Source organism: Typha latifolia, chromosome 2, assembly GCF_019914945.1.
Source record: "Typha latifolia isolate L0001 chromosome 2, TyphaL0001v2, whole genome shotgun sequence".
NCBI lineage: Eukaryota > Viridiplantae > Streptophyta > Magnoliopsida > Poales > Typhaceae > Typha > Typha latifolia.
Window position 1 is genome coordinate 2,267,467 of NC_133087.1, and position 11,400 is coordinate 2,278,866.

At 37.0% G+C, this 11,400-nt stretch overlaps 1 protein-coding gene across 3 annotated transcripts; it reads right to left on the reverse strand.

The window, feature by feature from the left end:
• Nucleotides 1-210: 210 nt before the first annotated feature.
• LOC140781761 (la-related protein 1A) lies at nucleotides 211-10,964 on the reverse strand. 3 transcript variants are annotated; one of them, XM_073127949.1, is made up of 16 exons: nucleotides 10,688-10,846; nucleotides 10,402-10,423; nucleotides 7,279-7,864; nucleotides 7,029-7,188; nucleotides 6,603-6,693; nucleotides 6,404-6,475; nucleotides 6,085-6,258; nucleotides 5,605-6,002; nucleotides 4,486-4,555; nucleotides 3,255-3,359; nucleotides 2,721-3,061; nucleotides 2,499-2,642; nucleotides 2,324-2,387; nucleotides 1,504-1,649; nucleotides 1,270-1,374; nucleotides 211-625 (listed from the first exon to the last, which is right to left on the reverse strand). In XM_073127949.1, the coding sequence occupies exons 1-16, from the start codon at nucleotides 10,705-10,707 to the stop codon at nucleotides 397-399; spliced, it is 2,727 nt and encodes a 908-aa protein (XP_072984050.1). In that variant the 5' UTR covers nucleotides 10,708-10,846; the 3' UTR covers nucleotides 211-396. The 3 variants fall into 3 exon arrangements, with proteins under 3 accessions (XP_072984050.1, XP_072984049.1, XP_072984048.1); XM_073127948.1 differs by having other exon boundaries at nucleotides 7,285-7,864; nucleotides 10,402-10,964; XM_073127947.1 differs by having other exon boundaries at nucleotides 10,402-10,964.
• Nucleotides 10,965-11,400: the final 436 nt, after the last annotated feature.

The window sequence follows — 11,400 nt, forward strand, 5'->3', positions numbered from 1 at the left end:
TCCATTCTCATGCTTCAGTGGTGCTCCTACAAGCACCAATTTGTTCGTTCCTAAGTCATTGGCCGACAAGGGTCATATTGCATTTACCTTTCCCCTGAACTAGTATAAGTAACCCCCCCACCGCCCCCCCCAAAAAAATAAAAATAAAAATAAAAAACACTTAAAAAATAATTATAGCATGGATGAATTCCAAGCCCAATTATTGCTCAATTTTCCACAATCTCAGATTATTCATTATTATGTTCCTTTTTTAACTTATGTACAAATCCGAGATGGACGGGAAAAAGAATTCCTCCACCACCAACGCTGGCAGAAGACCGCAAAATCTGCACAGATATGGCCACTCAAACCCTCTCTTTACTGAAACAAAATTATCTCCCACCCAATTAAGGTTGTCTACTTCCCACGAGAAGAACTACAGCCACAGACGTGGTGATCTCTCTCTTTCTCATTTGAGCTGCTAGTTTTGCTAATACTTGACTCCTTCCCTGCCGCTTTCTCTGCCTTTTCCTTGGCTCTGAAATCCTCCAAGCTTCGGTATTCCTCCCTAAGTAGCCTGTCCAGCTCTGGATGCTTCCTCAGAGGTTTGCCGCTGTTTCGATTCTCTCGAAAATGATGAAATGCCCTGGCGCACAAACAAGTTAACTCATCGTAAGTTAAACCTTAAAAGTAATAAGAGCCATTCTTACTTGGAACATATTAGTTCTCAAGCAAAATGTCAGCATGTTTATGTGGGTGAGTTATTGTGGTTGTACCTTATTCGTAAGTTAAAGAATATCTTTGTATAGAGTAGAGAAGCATATCAAGCAATCAAAGAAGAGTTGATTTCACTAGCTCTGAGAATTAGGTATAACTCTACAGTAAATAGGATGATTTCTGCTGATAGAAAGAGATAGTAGTAGCTCCTGTCCTAATGTAATAATATTTTTGTAACTTGAAGTGGCATAAGTAGTAAAAGACTAAAAGTTATTCAAGAAGTGTGAAAGAACGCTAATCTCACAGTTTAGTGAATAAAGGTTTCAACATACTATGTAATTTGCAATGCATAATTAAGCAGGTCTCAATTGCAGTAATAGTAGTTAATAAACATACTAAAGCTTGCATATCATCATATTATCTCCTGAGGATGAGTGATCAGTAAATTCCTCCACATAGGAGCTTTATAGCACTTATTTTCATAACTAGAAGAACAGGAGGCAAAGGTATGAAAACAACAAAACAAATGGAAAATCCTAGATTGATAAACCATAAGGAAATCAAAGATGTTACCAGTATTTTTCAAGGCCATAGAGATTGCCATTCTGATAGGACTCAAACGTAAGCTGCTCAAAATCTTCATACAAATCTTCTTTAAAGTTCTTCTCCAACCCATAACTAGAAGAAAATATAATAGAATAAGATCCAAAAGAGACTACATATATACACATGCAAAATAAGGCTATGCATCAAACAGTGATAAGTACACCATTAGTTACATGTACAAGGAGAAGGATAACAAAATACCTGTAAAATCTGAAGAGGCACTCGAGTCCATAATTATACTTAGCAGCTGAATCTTCCAGTGCTAGCTTCCGAAATTCATTATACATAGATTTGTTGAACATATCTCTCAGGAAGTATGACCAAAACCTATAAAGTGTGTTCATTTCCTGGAGATTCAATTACTACATTAATAGAGGCCCAAACCTCACAGGAAAAAAGTAAACATAAGGTAGATTCCTAGAAAATATGACAAGATTAAAAAATGGAAACTAAGAGACAATGGAAATCCAAATTTTCGAAGCATGATGTGCACAAACTAACAACGGAGAACACAAAGGGACCACATGGTTTCACGAATTCAATAGGCTACATCTATAGCCCCAAACTGGAAGACATCGGAAGCAGCAACCTTAGGTTTATGCTCCTCTCTGTCTCAATGAGCATTGAAATACTGTACCTTTATGATCTAGCTTGACACTTAAGAGGGACTACATTGCGGGATCCATGAACCAAAAGATGATTTTCAGATTACATGCTATATCTGTAAATGTGGCATTTGAGATACCCCAGACCAGGTGGCCCAAAAATACACCAAACCAGGTAGCCCTAAAATGTAAGATATCATTCAAGTAGATCTTACATTGTCAGTAAACAAAATAATGTCTCTTATGAGTCAATGTGAAGTGTGAGAAACAAAAGCATGCATTCAATAAATAAGATAATTTACGTAACCGGTAGAGTTCTTGAGAAAACCTCACTAACTTACCAAACCAAACTAAAGAATATGAGTTTGCCTCAAATATTTCTAAAAAATATCTTAGAGCACCAAATTGCATCTCACCTCACTGCAGCCAATTCCTAATTTCTTACGGTCATTAAGGCAACGCTTGTGAAATTTCAGATACCTTCATCAAGGAAGAAAAAAAAACCTTCAATTTATAATTATCATAAAGATTAAAACTAAAAACATTGAACTCCAAAATGTATGATCATTAGAAATTAGTAAAGCCATTTACTTCTGCTGCTTAAATTCATTTTCCTCTAAAAGCTGATGACTTGGATGCTGAAATGGTGGGAAAGGTTTTGGCATAGATCCCACGGGTGGACTGCTCCCACAAAGAATACCATGGGGAGAACCACTCAGCTTTGAAGATATTTGTCTGCAAAGACAATTAATGAATCATTAAATAGATTAAGATCAGGTGGCCACAGGAACAAGATTAATAAGTCACTCTAACCCATAATTTTCGGGGGGCGTTGACCCAAAGAAAAAGCCGATTGAGTTGCTTGGTGGACTTTCCGATACAATTCCATAACGATTGCGGCTGTTGGCATGATTTCTAAAATTACTTGGATATAAGCGCTGTTTATGTGAGGAATGCAACTTGCTATTGCCTTTATTTTGTCGCCTTCGAGTAATAGCTGGTCCATTCTCTTCAGAGCCATTGTTTCCAGCAATTGAGACATTCCCCTTTGAATTCACAGAGGTACTTGAGAAGGTACAGGATTTAGAGTCTCCATCTCTCATCTCTGTCACAGAACTATTTCTTCGGCTATTGAAGCGTGAGGCTTGCAACTCCTGCAAGTCTCGTTTCATCAAAAGATACATATGTACCAGAAGATAACATGATGAGCAAAAAACAACAGTTATTTGAAAGAAATGGAAAAGAGTGGTTTAGGTGAGGGGACCCACACAAATCTAGCCCCAGTGTACCCAACTTACTCAAATTAAAACATTATCCACTATGTATAAGGTAAAAATAAGTTGTCACCTGCTCATAAAAGTAAAGGCCATCATTGATAGCAGATGCAAGCTCAGTCGAAATTGGTTCTGTTTCTTTCAAGCCAGTTATATCATCTTTGTCTATCCTGATATCCTGTGTACAACCCAGATGAAAAGGGACTTCATTATCGAGGCAAACTACTACTATCACATGCATAAAGGTGACTACTTATTTACCCACAAAATTGTATATAGCAGATTTCATTAAACAGTTTGTAGACTGAAAAAGTAGATGAGTTCTACTAAGCTGAATGAGTTAATTCAAACAACAAGAAAACCCAATGATGAAAATTCTGCTTTCACCAGAACTGTTATATAGATATACATACATATAAATTCAAAAAGGCTAAATGGTAACAGGTGGAAAGAAAAAGTACAAATTTCAAATACATCTGTTTTGAATTATGCACAGCATCTAATAAAGAAGGCTGCTGAATATGGTTTTAGCATAGACCCTGGATTGCCTAGATCTTCTTCTCTTTTTATCTTTCTAGCTTCTAAATTTCACAGATTCAGTTGATTAGGTTGCTTCACTAATCAAGTGAAATCAGTCATTTCAGTTACTGAGAGGATTCTGAATATTTAGAAGTTTGTGCCTTTTCACGTTAAAATTATAACAGACAAAAACAAAGATTCTGAATATTAGTAGAACACATTTTGAACATCCAAATAATAGAACAAAAAAGTAATATTCATCTCTTATCATGTCCTCCCTTTCAGCTTCTTCTTATTGCCAGCTGGTTTTCCTATTAAATTCTATTGGTTCAAGTGAACTTAAGCAGAAAATCAAATATAAAAAACATCTGGAATGAATTCAGCTGCTAATTCCTTCACCTACATTCAGTGATTCTGTTTCTTTGCATTTTCAACAATCCATATTGTTACATCCTTCTATAGCATCTCTTTATGCAGCATGGTATCAAGTATCAGTATTTTGAATTTATGTCTTCACTTGCACTACATGCCAATATTTTCAGCAACAGAGAGATTAAGAAAGTTTTGTTATGATTCACCGAGCACTTAAAAATCAGAATATCACAAAAAATAACCAGTGAAGAACCATGCTTGATATGCAATGATGCAACAATTACAAGTCTATATGGAGCTCATGGGGAATTTATAAGTAATTTATGATCTTGTACATTTTGAAGAAATGAAAGGAGAGGGAGATAATCAACATACTCAATGGCAAAGTCTATAAAACAGTATCAAAGTCTTACTTGTGTTACAATTATTAGTCTATGCACATCTTGGTCATTTACATCCATTTGATCTTCATCATCATCAACCCTGCTTAAAGAACATCATAGTGAAAGGGAGGGGATTTCCCAAGTAAAATTTGTTAGAAACCATTATAAAAATTTACTGCCTGAATATACGTGCCATCAGCTTTGCCATTGTCATTATAATCATTTAATCTTTCCAAATAATTGAGAAACATATTTAGGACAAACTGAAAATAAAAAAATAAAAAGCTCGGATAACATGATCATTGCTAGTATTAAGATTTTGCAATTAATCCTTCAAAGCAAATTAGGAGCACAAAATTACAAAAGCTTAGAGGGAAAATTAAGTAGCCTATTTAAGCAGCTGTCTTTGAAGAACAGGGCTCCTTAGCTTGTAGCTGGAACAAATTAGATATATAAAGATTATTCTGAAAATAAAGATGTCAAGAAAAAAGAGGTAGCAGGACCAGATCTCAGTAGTATAAAAGTAATGCATGAAAGCCCTAAGAAGAGAAGAAAGGGATAACTAGTACATCTCAATATCTGTAAGATTTCGTTGTTGACATCAAGGCTCTAAACCTGGTATCTTTTTGATATTAAATGGACACATGCTCGCACACACAGATAAAGACAAGAAAATCCTCCTGTTGCACAACATTTTAATCTTTTACAATCAATAGGAAACATGTTTTAAGTTCACTAGAATGTGGTTTGTCCAATGTCTGGTACTTCTTCATCTATTATATGACAATATGGTACTCTATCTGCAGTCATCCACATGAGAAAATGCATAAATGATCTGCATTACATGTGATGAACATTGAAAAATATTAGAAAACCTAGTATTCTTCTGGACTTTATAACATGGTGCAAGTGATTACAATGATATCTTATGAATTCATTCAACTAATTGTGATTTCTTCTTCGGTCTTCTATAGGGTGAGTGCTGAAAGCACTCATAATGACAACCGACAAGTTTTCTTGGTATGCATCGCATTCCTCTTAAAAAGAAGCAAGACAGACAAAAAGATTTTTCAAGACTTATCAGTTTTTGGCATAAGAGACATAAGAGATAAATCAAGGCAGGCCTCAAATGAATGACCACATAATTACCTTTTATTTGAACAGAGGTGGTCTTTTCTAACAGATGTCTGCTCCAATTCTAGTTCCTCGTCAAGCATAAATGTGCTTTGATCCCCACTGAAGCCAGATGACTCAGCCACGAAATCATTAGAGAAACTTCGTAAATTTGGCATGTCGGGTCTCCTCTTTGATTGTCCATTTATTTTACTAATTTCAGTATCACTACTAGTGGAAAGAGCAACATTTTCCTGTGAATGCTCAGAACTCACAGAAGTATTGATGCAAGTATTGTTGCTAGCAAACATGGCTGCAACTGTATTTTGGTTTGCTGAACAGTTACATCTATTACAAGGTTCTTTTTCTTCAATTTCTGGAGCTGGTGCAGAAGCTAACTCTGTAGACCTCTCCATGTTACTATTGTTGCTTGCCTGTGGTTCATTAGCAGTTTGCACCTTCATAATGTTACACTATAAAATACTTTTATTTTTATATTAGAATATGTTAACTTACAGAGGGTAAATGCTCATCTTGTTCACTGCAGGTGGTTTGACAACCAGCACACTCATTAGAGATGCCACTTATATTCCTTTCCATACTGACAGGAGATTGGACCTCCACAGAAACGGATGATAGTGAAGGTGGAATCCACTTTGACCAGTCATTACGCCTCCTTATTTTGTCATCCTACCAATAAAATTTTAAAGAGACTTGTGACAACCAAACCATAATAGCAACTAAAGAACAGTTAGATTTTTTAAATTTTGATACAACTGGAATAGAGAAAAGGAGACATGGAAAATTGCATATTATTAAATGACAGATATAAAACCTGAACTTCTATTAAACTTGAACTCCGCAGGACATCAAGAATTAAAGGTATGTCGGTTGTCATTTTCTTGACCTGTAAAGGGAAATACTCTATTTAGTAAGCTGCTTGTGACTTGTCCTTTGCACTCGTTTCATGAATAATTACCCTGTGAAAGTTCTATCACTACTGTACCAAACACAAGGTTTCAAAGAAAACATACCCTATTAAAGTCTGCAATTTTAGATACCAAAACCCATCCCTGTTCATCCAGTAATGAGATCAAATAGTTGTCCTTCTGCAGATTTTCGTCACTGCAAAAGATGATTGTTAAAGCTAAAATACTGAAAATAAGAAAAGAATGCAAGTCCACATTGGTCAAATAGTAGAGAGAAAATGCATATCACATAGATCAAATGAATCAAATTTCCTGTAGAAATGACATGAGTTTTCTTCCATATTGCCGAGACTGGACTACTGACACTAGATGAAAGTCACCTACAGTGAGAATAACCAATTGGCAACAAAAGATACATGTTGAGCACTTTAGCATTTCAATTGTTAAACTAATAATTTTTTGTCAAAACAACATGGACTATCTCTGTCAAACCAAAGGAATGAAATTTGGAATATATCAATATAAAATCACCTGAAATAATACTCAATTTGTTTTACTATTTTACTTCTCAATTCTACTTCCTCAGATGTCAAAATTGGATATGTCGGAGGGCAAGGCTGTGTAATAAAACGAGGAGGACCTCTCATCATTTCTAGAGGAGCGGCAGGCATGTAATACATAGGAGCAATACCTGCATTCAAATATAATTAGACATTAAAAGGAGAAAAGTAGATGGCCTCAAATGACTGTAATCAATATTATGTAGAACTAAGTTACTAACCATTACCAGGGAAAGCAGGTCTATTAATGTATCCAGCAGCAGGACCAACAAAGTGTGGAATTGGTCTGACAAATGCCCTAGGTCCCATACCAGGTGGCATATTCATGTGATGTCTAGGACCAAATGCCCGCTGGTTGCACCACGGTTGGTTATATTGGTTAGCAGATTCATGAGCATTATGAGGTCTACTAATAGAATTGCCAGGACTGGGGTGCCAAGTATTTGGGTCTCCTCTTGGGGGCGGCACCATTCTGTTTCCATTGTTTCCTCCAGCTTGTCCATTTGGAATGAAAGGTGGCCTAGGAGGTTCACCTCCAGATTTCACAATGTGAGGGTCATTGTTCTGAAATGGCACAGGGCCAGTCTGGTAGGCATATTCATGAATGAATAAAGGTGGAGGCTGTACAACAGGATAAAACATCGGTTGCCCAGCCTGAAGGTTGTAGGGCAAAGGTACAGGAAATGGTGGTGCCCCATTTGCAGGAAGGTTACGCTTGGCCCCATGTTTGTGAGGACGCACTTGATGATGCTTATTGGGCGGATTACCACTTCCATATCCATCAGATTTGCGCAAGCCAACAGAACCCTGAAATAAGTTATTACCTCATGAGAATTGAAACCCCCCATGCATAAGCCCTAAGAAGAAATGCAGAACACTTTACTTCATAGAGAGAAATTAACTTCATAAAACAACAGATTGATGGAGAACCCATAAATTGGCATAGTGAGCATTATACCCAAAGATATGATCTATTACTACATTGATGTAGCCAAAATGAATAATAACAAAACAATTATATTCATTACAGAGCCAGCGCCGCCAGCCCAAAATCCTGAGAAAAGGTAATTCATTTTTCCTACTAACTATCATTCCCTCTAACTTGAGTGGTCAAATAATATCCATTATATATCTTTGCTTTTAGTTGGTAACTTAATATGCTAGTGAACACTCATAAAGGAAATAAAGCTCCCTGCAGTGTCCAAAAATAACAAACTAATTTAAGGACACAAGCAATTGAAAAAAAGCCATAGACAAGATAACATGCAGAATAAACTATAATTTCACAACCCCATGCATGCAAACAGACATCAGTGTCCGCCCAGCATGATAGTAGCCCCCATTAGGTAATCATCTCACAAAGGGAAGAGAAAGAAGACACCAACTAAACCTAAAAAGAAACTGGGGATTATTACAAAAGCTAAAAATTTAAGATTCATTTTCTAGCAGAACCAAGCAGGGAGACCCAATTAGTATAATCTGCTGGAGAATAACCCGTAGTCTCCTCCGAGGTATCGCTCAAAGTTTCAAAAGCTAATCAAAGAAAGAGGAATCAATTCATTTTGTCAATCGTGATTTTGTGTCTAAAACTTCCAACTTCAAGCTACAACTTTGGTCCTGGATCCGTGGTCCACCCAAGTAAAGGGGGTTCTTGGGACCTCTTTGGAGGAAATAGTATTCAAAGATATTTAAGGTTGTGGACAACCTTTCATAGCATAACCAAGTTGATGTATTTTGTTATATAATAGATAAAATAGACACCATAAATGTTATTTGGAGAAAATAGAAACTTTAAATGGAGTATTAGAGTTACCAACTTAGGTACTAAATGGTGAAACGAGAATTGATGTATTTCAACCTACTCAATAGGCTTTATATTGTACTTCCACTATTCTATTTTAGGTTTGCATTGAACAATTGCATCATATACATAATGTGCTAAGAGAGCATTTGAAACTTTACAGTTTACATTTAGAAGGTCTTAGAGATCAAAATATACATATTTCTGGTATTCTAATTAGTCCTATAAGAAAATTTGGAGAAATTAGCCTGGTAATCAAGGTTAGTTCAAATTAGACTATATATTGCTATCAAAGGCAGTATCATGGAGCTTTCTTTACTTTAGGGCTTCTATATAAATGATATATTGGCACTTTACCAAGAAATAATTTGAAAACTGTAAGTCATAATATTAAAAGTTTGCAACTTTTGCATCATATATTGATCTAAGCTAGTGCAGAATTAATTTTGCATCATTATCATTCACCAAATATAACCTTAACCAAAGTTTCAAATTACTATTTATGATAGTTCATTGGATGGGCCCCATGACTGCATCAGATTCATGCACTAATCACCATGATTTAAAAAATACGCATGCTAAGAAAGGCAACAAGGAACTAACTATATGAAACTTGAATTATCTAGCAGAAAAGATCAACGATGACAACAAGTCCAACAAAACTAGCTTTAAATTGATAATAATTTACAAAGTCCTCAATAAGTAATACATGTCGATTTCAGACTAAACTGGAGCCAAAATGTGAGGCCTTAGAAACAATAAAAATATATGGTAAAGATAGAAAGCTTCTTTAACTCACAAATAGTGGGAAGGAACTCGAAAGAGAGTAGCATTGGAAACACAAAGACTGGAAGATTTACATTTTCTAAAACCATTCAGCATCCCCAAGCCAAGGAAGCAAAACTAGTCGGTGGAGAAAAGGTTTCACAATATTGTCTTTTTTCCCCGACATATAACTACTCTAACTTTTTGACATGCACTAAGCTTGCATTTGGTTAATAGAAAGTAGAGATAAAAAGTGATAACTTTCTATAAGTCTACCACTTTATAATGTCTGAAAAAAAAATTGCGGGAGCAATGAATTCTCCAATTTCCTAAAAAAAAACCCAACTTGTCTCATTTCACTTTTATTTTAAAAGGAGAGAGCAACACTTCCCACCTTTCGATATAATGCATGTCATCATTAATTACAAACTTTCAAACACTTCCAATATTTACCTAACATTGATAGTTATCAGAAGTGACTTCCCTAAAAACTCCCGCTACTTTCTTCTCTCCACTACATATCAGATAAACACACCTAAGTCTATCACAGCATATTTATAATATTAGTATAAGTAAAGAAATTAGCCTACAGAAAATCAAATGGCAAAACGTAGGGGTCCCAAGTTGTCTTTTAGTTTAAACTTGATACGATTGTGATCTTTATTTAGGAACCAAAGATTGGAAATCAAAGAAATATAAATAACCCTAAAGTAGATGCCTTGAACTAGTAGGGACGCCTGCAAGATCCATCCTAAGAACTAGAATTTACAAAACTAACCTGCGTCGGAACATGAGCAGGAGGCGGCGGCGGCGGCCCATTCTTGGGACTCGCACCAACATTGCCAGCAGCAGCAACCGACACCTTCGGGCCAGCACTCACAGGCCCCTTCGGCCTCGCATCCGATAGCGTCGGCCAAGACTCCGCCCCCATCACCGACCCCTCCGCTTCCGCAGCAGCCGCAGCCGCCGTATCCGGCGGCATCCTCCACGGCGACGACCTCCCCGCATCGCCGGCAGCCTCCTCCACCTCCGGCGCTACGCCGTCAACCGCCGCCGCCGCCTCCGGCGGAATTCCGCTCTCCATCGCGGCGACAGAAGGTCCGAGATATGGCAAAAATCTAGCGCGAAATATACGAGAGAATTAAAACGCACAAGGGGGATGCTGAGCGTCTACCTAGATTCACAGATGATATTGCCGCATTCTTTGCGGCAACCCATATATAGCCATCTCCGCCGTCGCTGCGGTTTGAATCAAGATCCGAGACCGAGAGGGTTAGGGTTTTGAGGGAAAGGAAGGCGGGATTAGGGTTTTGTGTAAAGACAGGAGAGCGACAGTTTCGCGATGGGATGAGGCAAGATCTCAAAGAGTAAATAAATAAATAAAATAAAAATAAAAGGTACGCGGACTTGTGCTATATCTAGGTTAACTAACCATTGGAGGAGTCCATGTGGGCCAACACACATTATGATGGCATTCTTGTCCTTTCCGTCTTTTTTTCTTCTTCTTTTTAACTTTTTGATCTTGATTTGCAATCCATGTCCTTAGGTGGGCTTTGGGCTTTTATTTAACTTGCTTGTATAAACGAGGCTATTTTGGGCCCAGAATTAATTTGGGCCTCTTACTTAAATTAATCCGTCCCGTTCGCAAGCAAAGATATAATAATCTCACTCAACAGGCCACAGCGCTGCCGCTGACTGACAAATCTTTCAATTAATTAATATTAGGATGGCAAAAATTACTTTGCTGGGTTGCAGTATAGCTAGAGAAGCATGGAGA